This window comes from Malaclemys terrapin, chromosome 4, assembly GCF_027887155.1.
Source record: "Malaclemys terrapin pileata isolate rMalTer1 chromosome 4, rMalTer1.hap1, whole genome shotgun sequence".
NCBI lineage: Eukaryota > Metazoa > Chordata > Testudines > Emydidae > Malaclemys > Malaclemys terrapin.
Genome location: NC_071508.1, coordinates 82,159,941 through 82,182,144, shown reverse-complemented (window position 1 = coordinate 82,182,144; position 22,204 = coordinate 82,159,941). Strand labels below are relative to the sequence as shown.

The 22,204-nt window shown below is 42.9% G+C and overlaps 1 protein-coding gene and 1 long non-coding RNA gene across 2 annotated transcripts in view; one reads left to right on the top strand and one right to left on the bottom strand.

The window, feature by feature from the left end:
* The window catches only part of LOC128836336 (uncharacterized), a 41,590-nt gene extending 39,214 nt beyond the window's left edge, over positions 1 to 2,376 (bottom strand). The window contains exon 1 of the long non-coding RNA XR_008444765.1: positions 2,276 to 2,376. This is a non-coding gene — a long non-coding RNA (uncharacterized LOC128836336). The remainder of the gene's footprint in view (positions 1 to 2,275) is intronic.
* Positions 1 to 22,204, top strand: part of MYBPC3 (myosin binding protein C3) — a 122,407-nt gene that overhangs the window by 42,788 nt on the left and 57,415 nt on the right. The window contains exons 11-21 of the mRNA XM_054026533.1: positions 340 to 503; positions 1,364 to 1,496; positions 1,786 to 1,788; positions 3,113 to 3,237; positions 4,238 to 4,343; positions 13,710 to 13,876; positions 15,395 to 15,560; positions 16,333 to 16,439; positions 18,556 to 18,585; positions 18,764 to 18,903; positions 22,122 to 22,199. Coding sequence (XP_053882508.1) covers positions 340 to 503; positions 1,364 to 1,496; positions 1,786 to 1,788; positions 3,113 to 3,237; positions 4,238 to 4,343; positions 13,710 to 13,876; positions 15,395 to 15,560; positions 16,333 to 16,439; positions 18,556 to 18,585; positions 18,764 to 18,903; positions 22,122 to 22,199 — 1,219 coding nt within the window. The remainder of the gene's footprint in view (positions 1 to 339; positions 504 to 1,363; positions 1,497 to 1,785; positions 1,789 to 3,112; positions 3,238 to 4,237; positions 4,344 to 13,709; positions 13,877 to 15,394; positions 15,561 to 16,332; positions 16,440 to 18,555; positions 18,586 to 18,763; positions 18,904 to 22,121; positions 22,200 to 22,204) is intronic.

The following is a 22,204-nucleotide window of genomic DNA, read 5'->3' as shown; positions in this document are numbered from 1 at the left end:
TGGCTCTGCCACTGATTTCAAGGGTGATCTTAGGAAACTCATTTCTGTGCCTCAGTTCCCCATTTTTTAAATGGGGATAATACTTTGTCTTGCCTAGATAGACTATAAGCGCTTCAGGGCAGGAACTGTCTCTTAATATGCATACGTACAACATCTACCATACTTAGGCCCTGATTTTGTTTAGGGTCTCTAGGCATTTCTGTAATAATAAAGCTAGCCTGCTGACATCTAATGCAGGAATGGCTTCACTTAAGCAATGCATAGCTTGCCAAGCTTATGGCTTTTTTTGAAGTTCTTTCTAGTGTGTCATTCTAATGTTCTACTCCCCCCTGGCAAAAGTGAACCAAAAACTGAATCACAACCTGATGTTGATGTCTGGGACATCCTGCGGAGAGCTCCTCCTTCCGAGTATGAGAAAATTGCTTTCCAGTACGGTATCACAGACCTACGGGGGATGCTGAAACGCCTCAAACGCATAAAAAAGGAGGAGAAGAAAAGTACAGGTTGGAGAGCTGTATTTCTTCCTAAAATATCTGTTCTTATCTTATTGGTCATGGGTGTTTCCAATATCAACATTAGTTGATACAGGTGAATGGGGGAGAGGGACATGATTTAACTAGTTCTTCCAACTTTTCCTATGGTCTTTTATACTTGAGATGCCTATTCCTAAAGATAAGACCTTCACCAGGTCTTCTGAACTACCTCACTATGACTCTTGGAGATTACATATCTTCCTCATTTTGCTAGATTTCCCCCTGTATTATGATAACACCCTGTTCTGTGCCTTAGCCAGCAATGGTTCCTTTAAAAAGGAGTGGTCAATTTTATTTTCCTCAGAAAACAAGGACTTCTCAGCTACACCCCAGACACCATGGCTTATGTGATCTAATGGGTCTTGTTTAGACTAGGATTTAAAAGTGGGATGTTAGCTAATATTTTAAAAGTCTAGTGTAGACAAGGCACACTGCCTTTAATACATTATCAAGGGAAAGCCTAGTGAGAAATTTAGGCTCTAACTCAACATGTGCTAAATTGGTTAAATTACACACTGCCTTGTCTATACTAGATTTAGAACATGCTAATTAGCATGTTAGCTAACGTCATCCTAGTCTAGATCAGGCCACAGAATCATAGAAAAGGATGGAGGGTGACGCATAAGGCATTTGAGAAAGAAAGGTAGAAGGGGGTGATGGCAGATATAGAAAGAACAGAGCAAGGATTAAGAAGATAAACCATTAGGAAAGGTGATAAAAACCTCCTTTCCTTTCCTGACTTCCTTTCCTCCAGATTAGGCTGCAAAGAAAGGAAACCTGGCAAAGAAAAATTATTAATATCTCCTTTTTGTAACGGTTCTTCATCTCAGCATTCCTCCAGAAGCTGGATCCTGCTTACCAAGTGGACAAAGGACAGAAGATCAAGTTAATGGTTGAACTTGCCAACCCAGATGCTGAAGTGAAATGGCTGAAGAATGGACAGGAGATCCAAGTGAGCGGCAGGTAACTTAGAAAAGAGACTGGGAAATCCAGCCCGGAGAGTGTTACGGCCTTGAACAATTGTAGATACCAAGCCATCTTCAGGAAGGGGAGACAATAAAGAAAGAAGGGGGAATATCAGAAGGGAAAGGGAAAGATGGAGGAAGACTATGGGTGTGTCATTGTGGGTGCAGTGCCGGTTAACATGTGAAATGATATTCAGTTTGCAGTTCTCATCACTGTTTCTTTTTCCTCCCTCTCCCCATGCTCACTCTCTGCACATGGAATTGAACACTGCCATCTGCCCACTTAGCAAGTAAGTCCTCAGATTATATCTTGCTGTTTCTGAATGTATCCAGTGAGATAGTCCTTCTTGTGATATGGGACCTATTTAGATGGACATCAGCTACAGCTGAAATGACTTTGTGCTGAAATTCTGTTGAGACATAAGTGGGGACTAATGAGGATTATAGTGAGGCTACATGGGAGAACAACACTTGTACTGGCTGGCATTCTAGCAACCATTAACAAGAAGGGCAATATCCTTGTAACACAGCCCTCGCTCAAGGCTGGTTGGGGAGCACTGCCCAGTGACACACTGGGGTGGAAAAGAGGGTTGTTAATAGAGGAACCAGTGCCCTTCCTCTCCACCAGGTTCCAACCCAGGCCCCTTTGAGGGCTATCAGTGATCTGACAGCTGAGGATTCTTAAGGCAGCCCTCCCTGGGCCACTTCCTATCACCTCCCTGCAAGTGTCTTAAGGCCATCATCTGGGATAAGGCAGCATGAGGGTCATCTGCTCACCACAGGCACCTCCAGACAGCAGGATGTAGTAAGGTCTTTCTTCACTCTCAGGCAGAAACGGCCTCCTCCTGTGGTATGGCCCAGCTCAGTCCAAGGGCTTTCCCCTGCTGGGATAGTCCAAACACAAATAAAGGGGATCAATGAAGTCCAGAGTTCATATGAGAGGGAGTGCTTCCCTCTCAGGCTGTCTCTGCAGCAAGCCCTCCCTCGTTGGCAGTTGTTTAGGGAAGAGATTCTGCCTTCCCTGAGCTCTTTTCTTGTGGAGCTGCCAGTATCCAGTGTGCTCGCTTCTTTGGTCTGCCACCACATGAGCTGCTCCCCTGCTTTTTAATTCCTCCTCCAAGTGGTCTATTTGCTACAGATGTGGCAGGGTGGGGCTGTCTGAGCTCAGAATAGTTCCTTAACCCCTTGCTGCTCAGACTTGCATCTGAAGAAGTGAGGTTCTTACCCACGAAAGCTTATGCTCCCAATACTTCCGTTAGTCTTAAAGGTGCCACAGGACCCTCTGTTGCTTTTTACAGATTCAGACTAACACAGCTACCCCTCTGACACTTGCTGCTCAGTGTGAGGTTTGTATACCCCATCACACCTTGCTTAACTATCTCTTGGTGGTGTAAATATTTCTCTGTGTCCCCCCATCTCTCACTAGCATTCTAGAAGCGGATAACTCTCAGTCTTCCTCTCCCCTTTGCCAGGACAGGGTGGCTGGGCCAAAGTCCTTCCCACTCCTCTCACCCAGGTCTTCCCTCCCTTCTCACATGCATCAGAACAGGGTGGCTGGCTCTAAGGGATAGACTTGGTGAGACTTACACTTAAATTCTGTTTGCATTTCTTCAGATATATTTTTGAGGCTGTTGGGAATAAGAGGATCCTGACTATCAATCACTGCTCCCTAGCTGATGATGCAGCATATCAGTGTGTGGTTGATGAGGAGAAAAGCTTCACAGAGCTATTTGTAAAAGGTGAGTAACTGCCAGCAAGAGAAGCAGACCCACTCTAATACCATTTATTGTTACATCCTGCTTCTCTACTCTGAGACTAGTTAATCTCACACAAAAGGACATTCTTAACAACAGAAACAGAGTCTATTATTTACTGAACAACAAGGCATTTTTCTTCACAGTTAAATGAAGACAGATAATCTGTGCAGCAGAAAGTTACAAGCTAATATAACACCTGAGTACATCATAAAAGGGAGACAAAACAAACGTTATGACATATCAGATATTAGGCTATTTTTGCAAAGCATTGTGCTCAGTTTTGGTCATAGCAGGATAGGACCAGATGCACACCTTGAGCCTTTTCTATCTGAAACTGTTTCTGCATTGACATTAATTCAGGCTTGTTAAAATAAAATTACAGTCCCAACCCCTTCCCCAGCCTAACTGCAAAAATGATCAACAATGAAACAGTCAATGCTCACACTGCAAGTGTTATCTTTAGACTTTAGTGTTAACACCCCATGAGATTAGTGGGGGGACGGGGCGCTTACACTTGGTTCACATTTAGAAGACTGTATTTGCAACAAAGAGGACTAGAAATTTACTTTACAAATAAAGCTTAGCTTGTGTATAAGCTAAATATGTTACATAGACTGCACAAACACGTCAAATGGGCCAGGTTTTTAACACCTCTGAATTAGGATTATGAAGAGTATAAATGAGAAATGATTAATCCCTCATTTTTACTCTGTCCCATAATGTAAGAACAGAGGAGTCACTAGATAAAAATAATGGTGTGAACTGGCATAGGAAATTGCATGCTGCCATATGGTGTGCATTGGTGGGTGCTTTGGAATGGATGGGATTAGTTCACTGCTCCCTAGTTACTGTAGAATGAAAAATGTCTTACCTCAGATCCTGTCCCTTTCCCCCCCGAGATGCAAATGAAGCTATCGGGATCTTAGTACTCTTTGTATTCTATTATCCAGACCCTGTTTAAAACAGGCTTGTTCATTTCCAGAGCCTCCAATCCTGATCAGCCATCCATTGGAGGACCAGGTGGTGATGGTTGGAGAGAGAGTGGAGTTCGAGTGTGAAGTGTCTGAGGAAGGGGCTGCTGTGAAATGGTAAGGGGAACGTAAGAAAAAAAAAAAAAAACACCTGGAGCACACTCCTCTGTGGGGCACTCTAGGGCTGACACCATTAGTGTGGTTATATTGTCAAGGTCTCTAACACAAAGAAATTCTATTAAATTAGCTAATGGGGTCCTCAAGATGAGTGGCTGGGGCCTGTCCCTGAAGCAGTGAGGAGAGGGACAGGGTGGAACTGAGAGAGGAACTGAGAATACCCCATCTGCCCACCTAACAGGGCGAGGAGGAGAAGGAGAGGGGCCAGAACAGATCATAAAGTGATCAAGTATTCCTTATGTTTGTTGTTTTATGATGTGTCCAGAATTTCTCGCTCTATAATTCTAGCTTTCTATCGATATGCTTGTTTTGGAATTTTCTATAGTGCCTATTACTTTAGGGTCTAAGTGTTGCACAGGTTCATTAGATCTGCATGGCAAGATCCTAATGGACTTAATGGCATCTTCTGCTCTTCTTGTTAGATGGGTTCAGAAGCACTATTGCCAGTGGTTGGAGGTTTTCTCCCTACACAGGGCACAAGCAAGCACAATGCTTTCGAGAGCTCTATAACAAGCATTGAGAAGTGGCTTCTACATTTCCTTTTGGAAGGTGTAAGCATATATCCCCCAGCACCAGCCCTAGGTGGCCAGCTAGTGCAGAAGGGGGCTAAGTCCCCATTTCATAGCCGCCTATCTATGTCCTCTCTGGATTGTCTGTGTCACCTCAATGCTCACAGAGCACAGGACCCAGGATGTTGGCATCTCCTGCACAGATGTGCAGCACAGGGATACAGATTCTGGCATTCTAGAAACCATTATTGGTGGTTGATTCTGAGTCTAACTCAAACTAGGGCAGACTAGAAAAAGTGGCATAACACCATCTTCAGGGAATGTGTCAGAAACCCTCAGAGAAGTAGTAACAGCTCATAGTGTCAGGGACAGAAATTCTCAGGGGAGCAAGGAGTGATCTCCAAGGCAAAGGAAAGTACCTTCAAGGAAGCAGATACTGTCAAAAGGGGAAGGGACTCTCAAGGGAGAAGTCAGCATGCCTCAGGCCAAAAGCCTTTCCTCTCCTCCTCCTTGTTGTTGTCATCTTCCCTCTGCACAACTCCTCCCAATCAGCCTTCCTCTCTGATTTTGACTCCTGGCTCTCTCGCTTTCTCTCTTCACAATCTCCCCCACTCATCCTTGGAGACTTCATGTTGACGACCCATCCAACTCCTTAGCTCCACGTTTCATCAGCCTCATGTCTTCATTTGACCTGCAGCCCTGGTTCAATTCTCCCACTCACCAGAAGGACCATTCACTTGACTTGGTCTTCATCAAGCACTGCTCTCTCTCTGATCTCTCTGTTGCTGAGTTCCCTCACTCTGGCCATCACCTGGTCTCTTTCATCCTCACCCAGCAACCTCCCAACTCACATCCTGTGACTCGGACTTTCCGTGACTTCCAATTGATCAGAACTGATGACTTCTCATCTGCTCAGCCCTCTCCTCCCTGTCCTCTCTTCCATCAATTTGGTTATTGATTCTCTCCATGCATTGCTCTTCTCCACCCTGGAGTCTTTAGTCCCTCTCTCCCATTACAAGAGATCCACCCTACCAAACCCAGCCCTGGCTCACCCCCAACATTCCTTTTCTCCCCTCCTGCTCTTGCACTGCAGAGCAACTCTGGTGGAAAACCTGTGATCAGGCTGACTTCCTCCATTAGAAATTAATTCTCTTCTTCAGTTCTAACATCTTCATAGCTAAACGCTACTTCTCCAACTTAATTGACTCATGCCTACAATCCCAGCTGCCTTTTCACCATCCTTGACTCACTCCTCAAACTCTCCCCTCTTCCTGTTTCCACTTCTCTCTCTGCACAGAGAGAAAATTGACAAAATATGATGTGACCTTCCTCTTTCCCTCATCTCACCTTCCCTTCCTTCTTTCCTCCCCTACAACTCTCTCCTTCTTCTCCCCATTTACAAATTTCTCATCTGTTCTCCTCCTCTAACCCATTCCTCTGGCCCAGTAACCCCATCCCATCCCATTTCTTGATCTCTCCCAGGTGCTCACTCTCATCCCTACCTTACTTTTCTCCTTAACCATCTCACTCTGCTCTGGCTCTTTCCCCTCACCATACAAACATGCTTTATTCTCTCCAATCTTAAAATAACCCACCCTTGTCCCCACTTTCCTCTTCAACTACTGCCCCATCTCCCTTTTCTCTTTCATCTTAAAGTTCACTGAACATGCTATTTACAATTGCTTTCTGGAATGCCTCTCCTCCAGTTCTGTCCTAGACCCTCTCCTATCTGGCTTCCATCCCTTCCCACTTAACTGAAAATGATCTCACAGAAGTGTCTAATGACTTCTTCCATAGCCCAAAGTCAGAACTAATACCCCCATCCCCATCCGTTTTGAGCTGTCAGCTGCTTTGACACTGTCACCCATGCTGTTCTTGAAATCTTGTCCCCCCTTGGCTTCTGTGACCCTGTCCTCTTGTAGTTCTCCTCCTACCTCTCTAACTGCTCCTTCAGCATGTCCTTCAGATGATCCTTCTCACCCCCCCCCTCCAACTTTCTGTGGGGGTTCCTCTTGGCTCTGCCCTTGGTCCCTTTCTTTTCTCCCTCTACATTTTATTTCTGAGTGATCTCATCTACAAACCCAAATTCAACTGCCACCTCTATACAGATGATTCTCAGATATACCACTCTACTCGTCTCCTTCTGTTCAAAATAAAATCTCAGCCTGTCTCTCTGATATCTCCTCATGGCTCTCTAGCCATCAGCTCAAGCTCAACATGGCTAAAACAGAGAGTCTAACCCTCCTCCCTAAATCCTCCCTGCAACCTCCTTTATCAATTACTCCAAACTGGGTGTGTGGTACCTAACTCGACGAGACATATTCACACTAGTGCTGATTGTGCTAGCATGCTAAAAATAGAATGTAGCTGCGGCAGTGCAAATGGCTAGCTGCCTCAAGTGTGTGCCCGTCAGAGATGCTACGTATGTACTTGTCATGGCTAGCCCCTCCTGCAGCCACGTGCACTGTCGCAGCTAGATTCTATTTTGAGCACACTAGCTTGATCAGAGCTAGCACAAGCATGTCTTCTCAAGCTGGGAATCACACTGCCAGCTCGAAGTGAACACATATCTAAGGTGGACAACACCAGCATCTGATCTGTCATTCAGGCCCATAACCTGAATGTCATCTTTGACTCAGACCCCTCTTTAGGTCATCACAACCAGTCTATGTCTAAGTTTTGATTATTCTTTCTGACTAAAATCTCTTAAGATACCACCTTCCCTGTCCATCCACCCAGCTAAAACTCTCAGCCAGGTTCTCATCATTTTGTGTCTGCAACAGCCTTTTCTCTGGGCTTGACAAATGCAATCTTACCCTGCACATATCCATTCAGAGTGCTGTTGCAAAGATCATTCTCCTAGCCTGTAACTTTGATGACCTCACGCCTCTCTTTGAATCCGTCCACTGGGTTCTTCTCTATGGTATCAAACGCCATTTACTAGTCTTCACTTTCATGGACTTTCAGGAGCTATCCTCACTCTACCTCTCCTCTCTCATTCAGTATTGAAAGATTGATGTCCACCTCTGATTGGCCCATGAAGCCAGGCTTCCTTGCCCACCTGTAAATTTTCAAACAAATTTTCATGCTTTTCCCATGCTGCCCCTCACACTTGGGAAAAGCTCCCCATGATATCAACAAATCTAATGTTATCTTCCTTGAAGTCTCTCCTCAAAACTCTCCTATGCTGTGAAGCCTACAAAAAACTTGACAACTGTTAGGCTGCTGATGTGCTGAGACAACAGCTGATAATGCTGACCAGCACTGTCTCATTGTTTCCTTCTACTCCCCGTCCATATGTCTGCATCCCTCTGTTGTCTCTTGTCTTATACTTAGATTGTACACTCTTTGAGACAGGGACTTTCTTTTTGTTCTGTGTTTGTACACCTAGCACAATGGGGTCCTGGTCTATGACTGGGGCTCCTGGGTGCTGGAATAATACAAATAATAAATAATAATGCACCTATTCTCTTGACCATGCAGAGTCAGTCATTATGCAAATTAGGTTTGTGAGATTGGGATGAGGGGCATTCAGTCCAGGGAGCCCAGCATGTTCAGCATTTTGGTTTACAGGAAGTTGGGATGCTAATCATGCTTGGAGAAGACACTGGGCAATTCTGACATACCAGTTCTTACATGTTGTCCTCACTTAGTTTCTTTTTCAGATGGAATCCTCTCATGCTTGTTAACAGCTGCAGGCACAAGACTGTCAGCAATTCCCACAATGCCCATGTCATTCCTGGAGAGTGCTATCTTCCATCTGCCCTCTCCAAGGAAGGAACTGAGAATTTAAATAGACCCCCGCCCCACAGCTGGCTACAGTGTATGCATTACTCTGTTAAAAATACATGTGCGTGCACACACATTGTTGTGCAGTGTCTACTTACAGATGACAAGGCATGGGGGGCACTGATCTCTGTCCCTCCCAGAATACCAGGCAATTGCTACTTTCTGATCCTGTGCTTCAGAACCACTCCCCAAAACAGACCCACCATACAGAGTTGATATCTGTGGAATGTGCATTTTATCAGAGAAGGGCAAAGCTGCAGCTGTCTTTGCCTAATAGGGAGTAAGCAGTCAGATAGAGCAGGGGCGGGCAAACTTTTTGGCCTGAGGGCCGCATCTAGTTTCCAAAATTGTATGGAGGGCCAGTTAGGGGAGGCTGTGCCTCCTCAAAAAAGCCAGGCCTGGCCCGGCCCTGCCCCCATCCAACCCCTCCTGCTTCTCGACCCCTGACGACCCCCCCGGACTCCTGCCCCATCCAACCCCCTGTTCCCTGTCTCCTGACAGCCCCCAGACCCTCCGCCGCCCCATTCAACCCCCCTCTCCTTCCTGACTGCCTCCTGGGATCCCCTGCCCCCATTCGACTCCCCTGTTCCCCGCCCTCTGACCGCCCCGAGCCCATCCACACCCCTGCCCCCTGATCACTCCCCCGATCTCCCCTGCCCTCTATCCAACCCCCCCCCGCTCCCTGCCCCCTTACCGCACTGCCTGGAGCACTGGTGGCTGGCGGCACTACAGCTGCGCCACCTAGAGCACCAGGACAGGCAGCCACGCTACCGTGCAGCAGCCCCGCTGGCCAGAGCACTGCGCCGGTGGCGGGTCGAGCTGAGGCTGCAGGGGAGGGGGAACAGCAGGGGAGGGGCCGGGGATGAGCCTCCCGGGGCAAGAGCTCAGGGGCCGGGCAGGAAGGTCCCGTGTGCCGGATGTGGCCCGTGAGCCGTAGTTTGCCCCCCTCTGAGATAGAGATCTCTCAAATACACAGTAACTGAGTTTGAGCAGTTAGGAATACAATATCTAACATTTTAATGTATTTTTTAACCATTTCAGAGACTCAATAAATGCCCCTTTTGTCAACACCTGGACTAGCAGGATAAATGTCATACCTGGGAAAAATATCAAATGCCATATGGAAAAAGAGTTCCAAGTTTATATTACTTTAGGGAGATGTTTAAGTAGTTTAGGCCCTGCAACAGGGCACTGGGCCTGGGGACATATGTGCATGTCCCAGTGTTCTGTTACAGCCTTTGGGCCCTTTAAAACTGGGAACTGTAATCACAGGTACACAAATAGGAGCAAGTATGTGACTATAGGAAGACAGGTATAAGACTTCCTCACTCTTAGGAAGGGGCAGCAGAGGCCATCGATCAGTGATGGCCTAGTATGGGGCTCTCCACAGTAGTTGGAAAGGGTTACTAAAGGGGACGTTTGTGTGTTCTCCTTCACCAGCTGGCTGAAGCTGGAAAGGCCTCAGGTGGTTATTAGCCAGTAATATGAGTTAATTTGTTCTGACTTTAAGTTTGTGTTTTGGAAATAAAGCAATCCCTGAGAAAAGGAATGTGACAAGATTTGTAGCTGGGATGTATTTTTCCATCCCTGGCTGCTGTGTGCGCGCACTGGTTTATAGGCCTCAAATGAAAACAACTGTACTAACTGTAGTAATAACAGTTCTGTCTGTGTTCTTATATGGCCTCCATGACTGTTGTAACTGAGCATGTTACAAACATTGATGAATATATTCTCAGTGTGCCTGGAAAATATGAAAGTGTCCTTATCCCCACTTTTACAGATGGGGGAACTGAGGTACAGCAAGATTAACCATTTATGCAGGAAGACTGAGGCGGATCTGAGAATGGAACCCAGACCTTGTGAGGCCCAGTCTAGTGTCTTAATTGTACTGTCATCCTTTTCTCTCTCTTCCCCCCCCTCCCCCGTCAGCAATGACTACATTTGTACTTCAGATGTGGTTTTGTTTGTTTTTTTTTGGTGGTAGCATACTGTTGCAAAACTAACTGAAGAAATCTGGAGGTTCCCTCTTGAGGTTGGTAGTTTCATTGTTCCACTGCTTGTCTGTGAAGCCCTATGCAGATAAAATAATTTTATATGTCATCAGCAGTGTGCTAGCCACTTAATTAAATAAATTAAAGTAATAATGCAAAAAATCCACTACTCCCTCAAAGAAAATTAAAAACGAAAACCACAATAGCAGTAATTATACAGACAAAAAATAAGGCGAGATTCTACTATCCTTCCTCACGTTAATCCCTTATTCCTCAAGTAGTCCTGTTTAAGACTACTCAATGCATGTAATTTAGGGTATGTCTACACTTCAAGCTTGAGGAGAAATAACTGTACTAGCTCTGATGGAGCTAGAGTGCTAAAAACAGAGTGTAGCTGCAGGGGTGTGAGCAGCAGGAAGGGGGAGTTGCTTCAAGTACATAGCTAGCATTTTAGATGGCTACATACTTGGAGTGGCTAGCCCCTCCTGCTGCTGTGGCTACACTCTATTTTTAGTGTGCTAGCTCAATCAAAGCTACCGTGGGTTAGTTACTGTCTACTTGAGCTGGAAAGAGAGAGCAAACCCCAAAAGGAAAGTAATGTGAATATACAATTTGTAACGGCATTATCTTAATAAAATAAAAACATGTACAATGGATTAAGAATATCTGCAGAAATTTCAGGCTACTTATTATACTACCTTTATGTTATTTGTAAACTAAATAGTAGGGCTGTCGATTAATCGCAGTTAACTCACATGATTAACTCAAAAAAATTAATCGTGATAAAAAAAATTAATTGCCATTAATCGCACTGTTAAACAATAGAATACCAATTGAAATCTATTACATATCTTTGGATGTTTTTTACTTTATATTATTTTTATTACAAATATTTGCACTGCAAAAATGATAAACAAAAGAAATAGTATTTTTCAATTTACCTCATACAATACCGTAATGCAATCTCTTTATCGTGAAAGTGAAACTTACAAATGTAGATTTTTTTGTTTGTTACGTAACTGCACTGAGAACCAAAACAATATAAAACTTTAGACCTACAAGTCCTACTTCTTTTTCAGCCAATCTCTAAGACAAACAAGTTTGTTTACATTTACGGGAGATAATGCTGCCAGCTTCTTATTTACAATGTCACCTGAAAGTGAGAACAGGCGTTCACATGGCACTTTTGTAGCCAGCACTGCAAGGTATTTATGTGTCAGATACGATAAACATTCATATGCCCCTTCATGCTTTGGCCACCATTCCAGAGGACACGATGAGGCTCGTTAAAATACAATGCATTAATTTAATTTGTGACTGTACTCCTTGGAGGAAAATAGTATGTCTCCTGCTCTGTTTTACCCGCATTCTGCCATGTATTTCATGTTATGGCAGTCTCAGATGATGACTCAGCACATGTTGTACATTTTAAGAACACTTTCACTGCAGATTTGACAAAACGCAAAGAAGGTAGTAATGTGAGATTTCTAAAGAAAGCTACAGCACTTGACCCAAGGTTTAAGAATCTGAAGTACCTTCCAAAACCTGAGATGGATCAGGTGTGGAGCATGCTTTCAGAAGTCTTAAAAGAATAACATTTCAATGTGGAAACTATAGAACCCGAACCACCAAAAAAGCAAATCAACCTTCTGCTGGTGGCATCTGACTGAGATGATGAAAGTGAACATGCGTCGGTCTGCACTCCTTTGGATGGTTATCGAGCAGAACCCCTCATTAACATGGATGCATGTCCTCTAGAATGGTGGTTGAAGCACGAAGGAACATATGAATCTTGAACACATCTGGCATGTAAATATCTTGCGACACCGGCTACAACCATACCATGTGAACATCTGTTCTCACTTTCAGGTGGCATTGTAAACAAGAAGCAGACAGCATTATCTCCTGCAAATGTAAACAAACTTGTTTGAGTGACTGACTGAACAAGAAGTAGGACTCAGTGGACTTGTAGGCTCTAAAGTTGTACATTGTTTTATTTTTGAATGTAGTTTTCTTGTACATTAATTCTACATTTGTATGTTCAACATTCATGATAGAGAAATTGTATTCCAGTACTTGTCTGAGGTGAACTGAAACATACTATTTCTTTTGTTTTTTAGAGCACAAATATTTGTAATAAAAAATAAAGTGAGCACTGTACACTTTGTGTTCCGTGTTGTAATTGAAATCAATATATTTGAAAATATAGAGAATGTCCAAAAATATTTAAATAGATGGTATTTATTAATGTTTAACAGTGCGATGAATCGCAATTAATTTTTTTAATCGCTTGACAGCCCTACTAAATAGGGAAGAGTTTTTACAAAAGCTTTATGCCAATGACTTGCTGTGTGACCTTGTTCAAGTAGGTTCATTGCTCTGTGCTTCAGTTTCCCCATATGGAAACTGGGAATTATAATAATTACATACACTCCCAGGATGTGTTGTGAGGCTCAGTAATGTTTGTAAAACACATGAAGATCCTTGAACAAACAGGGTGGGAAAAATCCAAAGTAACTCCCCTCTTCATATAAATCCCTCCTAAAATCTCACTTCTTTTGTGATGCCCACAAGTTGTGAGTTCATAATAATTAATAACAACAACAGTTAAAATGAACCTTAATCAATTTCATCTTCTGTATTTTCCACTGAGTTCTGTCTTCTCTATGTCAGTCTTTTAGACAGTAAGTTCACTGGGGGGCAAGGATTGTATTTATCATTGCCTCTTGTACAACATTCAACACATTGTCGGGGTAAGTATATAACAAAAATAATTAACTCTCTTGTACTAGGAATCAGAATTTCAGTGCAAATGAACTGTCAGCAAGTAGTAGTGTCAGCTCTGTGTCTTTTGGTACTGTGTAAAAAGCTCAGTCTTTTGCCACTTAGGTCACCATCAATCCTGCACTGCTGTCCTATGCCCCAAACCCTCAATATCATGCAGCTGACTTTTATCCTGCCCCAGAAGGGAGAGAGTGAAGCAGAAAGCAGAGTGACAATATTGTTTGGTACTGCAGGGAAAAGGATGGAATTGAGCTGAAACGGGAAGAGACATTCAAGTACCGGTTCAAGAAGGATGGGAAAAAGCATTACCTGATCATTAATGAGTCAACCAAGGAGGACAGTGGGCACTACACTGTGAAGACCAATGGTGGGGAGTCAGTCGCTGAACTGATCATACAAGGTAAGTGTGATGTTCTGTACCTTGTGAGAACACTCTACACCTCCCATGTTCATCCTTATAATATGATGGTGTGGTATCTAATGCAAAGTTTGTTATTTCGGGTGTCTTCGGCAGGCTCATGATGTACTGAACATTGTTGTTATGGTAATGTTATCATAATCATTGTTATAGTAATGTTATAGGTTGTAATTTCATGTATATATGTATGAGGCTGAAAATGTGTTCTCATGACTTAAAGCAAGCCCAGGCAAAAACTCCCCAAGAGCAGGGGGGCAATTCACACCTCATCAGGGCGTGGATGGGACAAACCCAGCCCAGCCTCACAGGAACAAAGGACACTGGTCTAGACAACAACAAAGGATTTGTTGGACTCTTGAGTGAGTCACCCCCCTTCCTTTGAATCAGTTTGGGACTGCGATGAGGTAATTCTCACCTGACTCTGAAGGTGGGGGGGCAAAGCCAAGAGGGAAGAAAGAACATGATAAAAGGGAGAGAAGTTGCCATGTTCTTCCTCTCTCTTCCACCTCCATCTACAGACATCACCACCAAGTGACTGAAGCGCTGATCAAAGGGGAGAGCCTGGCTGAAGGGCAACCAGCCAGCCTGTGGTGAGAAACATCTAAGTTTGTAGGGGCACTGAAAGTGTTAAGATCAGCTTAGAATGAGTTTTGCTTTTATTTCATTTGACTAAATCTGACTTGTTATGCTTTGACTTATAATCACTTAAAAATCTATCTTTGTAGTTAATAAATTTGTTTATTCTACCTGAAGCAATGCGTTTGGTTTGAAGCGTGTCAGATACTTCCCTTGGGATAACAAACCTGGTACATATCAATTTCTTTATTAAATTGACGAATTCATATAAGCTTGCAACATCCAGCGGGCATAACTGGACACTGCAAGATGGAGGTTCCTAGGGTTGTGTCTGGGACCAGAAATGTTGGCTAGTGTCATTCAGTTGCACAATCCAAGGAGCAGCTCACATGCCAGAGGCTGTGCGTGAACAGCCCAGGAGTGGGGGTACTCACAGCAGAGCAGGGTAAGGCTGGCTCTCAGAGTCAAGGATTGGAGTGACCTAGCAGATCACCAGTCCAGATAACACCAGGGGAACATCACAGTAAGTTACAGGCAATGCCAGATAATCAGGGAGGTTGAAATGTGCAAGAGGGCTGAAGGTAACCTTCTCCATAATGGGATAAGAAGGTGAGTTAGTCCTTATGCCTGGAGAAAAATTAAACCGTAGCTGGGGAAATGACCACAGAGGCCTCAAGGAGACAGAAGATTGTTAGGTCTGTGTGCCGGATGTAATAGATATCCTGACTGCAACAGGTGCCTGGCTACCAGTCCTGTTAAATCCTGCATACTGTGGATTTCTCTTCACATTTCACCTTTCAACAAACAGCATCCTCAGACCTGGCTCTTTCTCTTCTTTAAAAGCAACATAAACATTTTACTGTACAAACCAATCTTTGACCTGCTGATGTTTGTGTTGTTTTCTTCCACAACTCACAACCCTAGAGAAGAAGCTGGAAGTGTACCAGAGTATCGCAGACCTGACAGTGAGGGCACGGGACCAGGCAGTCTTCAAGTGCGAAGTCTCCGATGAGAATGTGAAAGGAATCTGGTTGAAAAATGGGAAGGAGGTGATCCCAGATGAGAGGATAAAGATCTCTCATATTGGCAGGTGAGTCCTGCTTCAGAAAGCTTGGACAGGATTGGGTATGACACTAAAGTCCTCTCTGGATAGTGATGAGGAAATGAATATAAGCCAGCTAATGGGAGGCAGTAGGAACCTTCCTCAGCACAATGAACATGTAGCCATTCCTCTCTTCTGTGATCTGCCTGGGTTTGTGCACCACATGTACAATACTGGCATGTATGTAATTCTGCAGGTGTGCGTATAGTATGTTAGTCTATATCTGTACAATGGAGCATCAGCCCAGATTCTCAGCCTTTACTCTGCCTTTCATTTTTGGGGGGATTTAAATTGCCTAGAGACCACACTGATGGTCACTTTAAAATAGACATAATCAAACAGACTGATACATTAGATAAGGATAGACAGATATCAGTACCGAGAAGTAAATATCTTTGTGTTAATTTACTATAGTTTTAATATATATAGTATATACTCATACACACACACATTTAGAGGAGTAAAATTTTCTAAATTACCTAAATTACTTAGGCTCCCAAAGGATTGTTTTGATGTGCTGTCTGCTGAGTTTACAAGGAGAGGGATGGTGAACAAGCCTGCACTTTCTTTGCCATAGTGTTGCTTGGGTTTACAATATCCTTGAGAGGAAACTCGTTCTGTTTGCCCTAGCATGTTGATTTGATACTGGGAAGATTATTAATGGCTTGCCGTGTGCTGCAGCCTGAATGCACTCACTCTCTGTAGCAGTATACCTCCTGACTAAAATTAAGAGAGTCACATGCTTGTGTATATTTTTCAGAATCCATAAGCTAACTATTGATGATGTAACCCCAGAAGATGAGGCTGACTATTCTTTTGTCCCTGAAGGATTTGCTTACAACCTTTCTGCCAAACTCAGATTTTTGGGTGAGTGTTGTGGAATCTGGTTCCTAATATGTAACAGGAATACCACAGGCCTTCCAAAGGAGGAATTATCCATATATAAGGACCACAGGGAGCTGTGGGACCAAATCATTTAATTGATTACACCAGGAGGCTGTATGGAGATTTCCCTTCCTGATGTATGAACATGGCACATGTAACTTCTCTCTGTGATAGTGCATCATCATCATTATTTGTATTGTAGAGCTCACAGCAGATCCTTGCACCTGGAGGGAGCCTTGCACATAGATCCTTTACAGCAGTGGCTCTAAGCCTTTTCAGGCTACTGTACCCCTTTCAGGAGTCTAATTTGTCTTGCATACTCTCAAAATTTCACCTCACTTAAAAACTACTTGCTTACAAAATCAGACATAAAAATACATATGTATCACAGCACACTATTACTGAAAAATAGCTTACTTTCTCATTTTTACCATATAATTATAAAATAAATCATTTGGAATATAAATATTGTACGTATATTTCAGTGTATAGTCTATAGAGCAGTATAAACCGGTCACTGTCTTTATGAAATTTTAGTTTGTACTGACTTCACTTGTGCTTTTTATGTAGCCTGTTGTAAAACTAGGCAAATATCTAGATGAGTTGATGTGCCCCGTGGAAGACCTCTCCGTACCCCAAGGGGTACACATACCCCTAGTTGAGAACCACTGCTGTATGGACAGGAGTTGGGGGTAGGGTAGTCTCCTCCACTGCACTGTCCTTCCTTTCACCAGACCTCCAGAAAGGCCCCTCTGTGCATCCAGGGTCTCCACTGGGAGAGGGAGTGGAGTCTGGTCAGCCCATCAGATCTCACAGCGATTCCTTAGAAAAATTAATACAGTCCAATGCTGTATTATGTTTTTCGGTAGGGCTCAACTGAGGTATCCCATAAACCTGGGGATCCCATAAGTCTCTAGCCAGGGAAGACCCTGGCAGTGTGGCTTCAAGAGAGCCCGGGGTGAGGAAGAACTGAAGCCAGTGTGGAGACACAGGGCCTCCAAGCAGATGGCTCTGGCCTTCAACAGACCTCACTAGGATCCATCAGGTTTGGAGCAAGCCCTGCAGCCTCTTCTGTGTGAGGGGGGATGCCACCTAAACACGGGTGTGGGGAGATATTCCCCCCCCCCAATATTTCCACCCCCAGAGCACCTTTCCGTGTGGGTTATGCTGGGAGGTTTTCTTCTTAATGTATGTGCAAAGTGCTACAGGTGGCATGTGACCAGGATTCATCACCAAATTTGGTCTACTGATGGGATCATTATCTTCCCTGGCTTGGGCCAAGTACTGATGGGGAGCACTGGGAGGTAATGACACAGCACAGTTAGATGACTTACACAAGTAAAGTTATTCGTGCCAAGTGTTTCCTGGGTTGAGAACTAAAGGACAAAACACAAAGAGGGAAAGGGATAGAAACAAACAAACAAAGTGATTAGGCTGAGGGCTGGCACATGATATCTTCATTCCTTTTAATAGACATGTAAAATAGTTTCAAACTGCGCGTAGTCACTCTTAGTTTCTCTTGTTTCTCTTTCAACCATTGCTTAGTTACAATCTCTATGTATTTTTAACCCTTGCACATACTATTGCTATTATTTTGTTTGTTTTTATCCTAAACATTTTCCAAACTTTTTTAAAGAGTTGCTTCTTTTCTATTTTTATTTTTCTACATTGTTTATTTGTCATTTTATATGGGCCTGATCCTGCAAACACAGACTATAGCTTTGATCCTGCAAAAACTTATTCATCGGGTTACATTTACTTATGCACGTAGTCCCACAGACTTCATGGGTCTACGCACGAGTAAAGTTAAGTATGTGTGTGTTTGCAGGATTGGGGCCTTAAATCACTGTCAATAGGATTACACGTGGGAGCAAAGTTATTCACTTGCAAAAGCCTTTGCAAGACCCAGCCCTATTCTATTTTTTGTGTTATTTTCTTCTTGTTTTACCAAGCCAGTTTCCAAAATATATATTCACCCATTGATTTACATACACTGAGGGATTATTTATTATATTATTTGTTTTAAAATTATTTTTGGTCTGATGATTACACGAAACTTAGCTATTGTCAGATCCGTTTTTTTTTTTTCCCTTTCCAGAGATCAAGATTGATTTTGTGCCAAGACAAGGTAAAAACAATGTTCATTATTGGATCATGTGAGTAACATCTGAACAAGTCATCTTGCATGCTTTTCAGTAGCAGAACCTCTTCAATTTTTAATATAACATCTGAGAAATGCCTCCCTTTTCCTGCAAAACATTCAAACCATGGTGAAAAATATTTGATTTTCTCCACTTTTGCTACAGAACCCCCCAAAATCCATCTGGACTTCATGGGTCAAGCAGCCCCTGACACTATTGTTGTGGTGGCTGGGAACAAACTTAGATTGGACGTTCCCATATCAGGAGATCCAATACCCACTGTCATCTGGCAGAAAGTAAACAAGGTAATGTGTAGTCTGACAATGTGGCTAAGGCAAAGAGGTCATACCAAGGAATTTCTTCTCTTTTAAACATATGATTTGAATTTCCAATTCTTACCTAAAGAACTTTTCCATATCCCCCCAAATGTAGATGTTTCTAAACAAAGAAATTTCTAAAACAGCAGCAAAGCAGCACCTGGTGATTTAGTTGATTTTGCTGTAGTCTTCTTGAATGGTGTTTTTTCTGAAGTGTTTATTTTCAGCGCGGGGAAAACAAAAGGAAGGAAGTGGATGTGTATGGTAGCCTTTTTGCCCTTCTTTCTCTACTGCACATCAGCATAGTATCTGCATGCCTATGGAGAGGGCTGCCACCACTAGATTACTGTCTTCTCACGTCACAGGAAACAAGTAAGCCATGGTCATCAGCCCTCCCCACCACCTGTGCCTCACAGGAAGGAAAATGTTCTACCGTCTCTCCTTTCCCATCCCAAGTTCTTTTGGTCAGTTTGTGAACAAATGGTACTTTCAACATCCTACTGAATGTCTTAGAAGCAGTAGACTCATCTACACCAGCAGCCAGTTCTGTTGGGCATTCTGCCAATTTAGACCTTGTGAATTTAAAGGATAACTCCTATTTTACCTGGTTGTTGGAGCAATTGCAGGAGGCCAAAATAGAGACGTATAAAGTAATAGTGCAGACAATGGTACTTACTTTTTTTATGGTATTTGCTGAACCTTTTGACTTTTCAATCTCTCTTCTTTAAGAGTGAAATGCTACTTCTTACTGCCAGATAAATGTTCTTTTTTTTGTTGATAGCAAAAGGCTGACCTCTTGTGGCAGTCATGAATGCAGTAAACTCTAATTCCCAGCACCCACTCCTAAACAAATCATAATGTTTTCCTTTGCAACCCAGAATTAGGAAATTTCCTTCAGTGACAAGATGGAGAGGGAATTCAATCTTCTGAAATATTATCTTCTGATCATCAGTCCACAAAAAAGTCCAGAAAACAGTTCCTAGAAGAACTTTGCCTCTAAAAACATATGCAGACTTCATTATTATTTAAAATTAAAATTATTAATATTATCCCATAAAGGAAGCTAAGACCCAAACCAGTCTTACGCCTTCTCCCAGTTCCAGAATGGGCAGAGAAGAGGTCCCATTTCTTCCCCAGGAACAGTAGAGCCCATGCAGCCCTCCCCTCCCCCTCAAGCCAAATGAGTTTGTGGAAGAAAATCTTCTGGGAGGGATTACCCAAAAAGTTTGTTTACTTTTTGCAAGAACAGAGTAATGCAGCTGCAGCAGGGAACTTTGGTTGAGATATAAGACATGAGTAGATAAGTAAGGAAGACCGTGAAGGACCATAAGGACAAGAAACTGAATTTGATGCAAAGGAAGCATGGGGACTAGTGGAGGAATTTAATAAGGGCAGTAGCATAACTTCAGATTATCTAGTTTGGCTGGTGTTAAAGGGATGAATTTATTCCTTTCCGTAAAAGATGTTCATAAGCCCAATACCCCACTGATACAGAAAGAACATTCTCTATTTTGCACAAATACATAAGCCCACTAACCTACTACTTTCATAGGACAGTGACTGAATCACTTCTATCTGTGGCATCTGATGCAGGGATCTTTCATAAATCTTTGTTTATAAGGCTATGAAACTGATCTTGCTGATGCTTCCTTTAATTCTATCTCACTCTGGGAATGCATTGATGATTCTGGGTTTTTTTTTTATCAGTTAATTTCCTTCTCATTTTTGTTCATTTATTCTGATCTTCATTTTTGTCACATCTCCCATGCCAAGCAGCCAACATACCCTGCGTAGATCCTTCTCTTCTGTGTCTCAGACCCAGCTTGACCAACTCTGCTCAATGAGCTCTTTCTGACTCTTCATACAATCACAGAAGGGTAGGACTGGAAGGGACCTCAATAGGTCATCTAGTCCAGTCCCCTGCAGTCAAGGCAGGACTACGTAATAACTTGACCATTCCTGGCAGGTGTTTGTCTCACCTGTTCTTAAAAACCTCCAATGATGGAGATTCCACAACCTCCCTGGGCAATTTGTTCCAGTGCTTAACTTCCCTGACAGTTAGAAAGTTTTTCCTAATGTCCAACCTAAACTGCCCTTGCTGCAATTAAAGCCCATTGCTTCTTGTCCTATCCTCAGAGGTTAACAAGAACATATTTTCAACCTTCTCCTTGTAACAACCTTTTAATGTATTTGAAAACTGTTATCCTGTCCCACCTCAGTCTTCTCTTCTCCAGACTAAACAAACCCAGTTTTTTCAATCGTTCTTCACAGTCATGTTTTCTAAACTTCTAATCATTTTTGTTGGTCTCTTTTGGATTTTCTCCAGTTTGTCATCATCTTTCCTGAAATGTGGCACCCAGAATTGGACACAATTCTCCAGCTGAGGCCTAATCAGCGTGGAGTAGAGTGGAAGAATTACTTCTCGTGTTTAGCTTACAACACTCCCTGCTAATACATCCCAGAATGATGTTTGTTTTTTTGCAACATTGTTATACTGTTGACTCATATTTAGCTTGTGATCCACTATCAGCTGCAGATCCCTTTCCACAGTACTCCTTCCTAGGCAGTCATTTCCCATTTTGTATTTGTGCAATAGAATGTTCCTTGCTAAGGGGAGTACTTTGCATTTGTCCTTATTCAATTTCATCCTATTTACTTCAGACCATTTCTCTAGTTTGTCCAGATAATTTTGAATTTTAATCCTATTCTCCAAAACACTTGCAATCCCTTCCAGTATTGGTATTGTCTACAAACTTTATAAGTGTATGCTATAGCCATTATCTAAATCATTTATGAAGATATTGAGCAGAACTGGACCCAGAACCTATCTCCGAGAGACCCTGCTCAATATGCTCTTCCAGCTTGACCGTGAACTACTGATAAACTACTCTTTGGGAACAGTTTTCCAACCAGTTATGCACCCATCTTATAGTAGGTCCATCTAGGTTGCATTTCCCTAGTTTGCTTATGAGAAGGTCATGCGAGACAGTATCAAAAGCTTTACTACAGTCAAGATATACCACATCTACTGCTTTCCCTGTATCCACAAGGCTTGTTACCTGTTAAATTAGGTTGGTTTGACATTATTTGTTCTTGACAAATCCATGTTGACTGTTACTTATCACCTTATTATCTTCTAGGTGTTTGCAAATAGATTGCTTGATTATTTGCTCCATTATCTTTCATGTATTTCTTTGCTCATCTAGAACAGCTGCAATGTGCTAAGCAATGCTGAGTCCATGGATTCCCCAGACTCCAGCAGTGATTTAAGAAATGAGAGCAAGGTAAG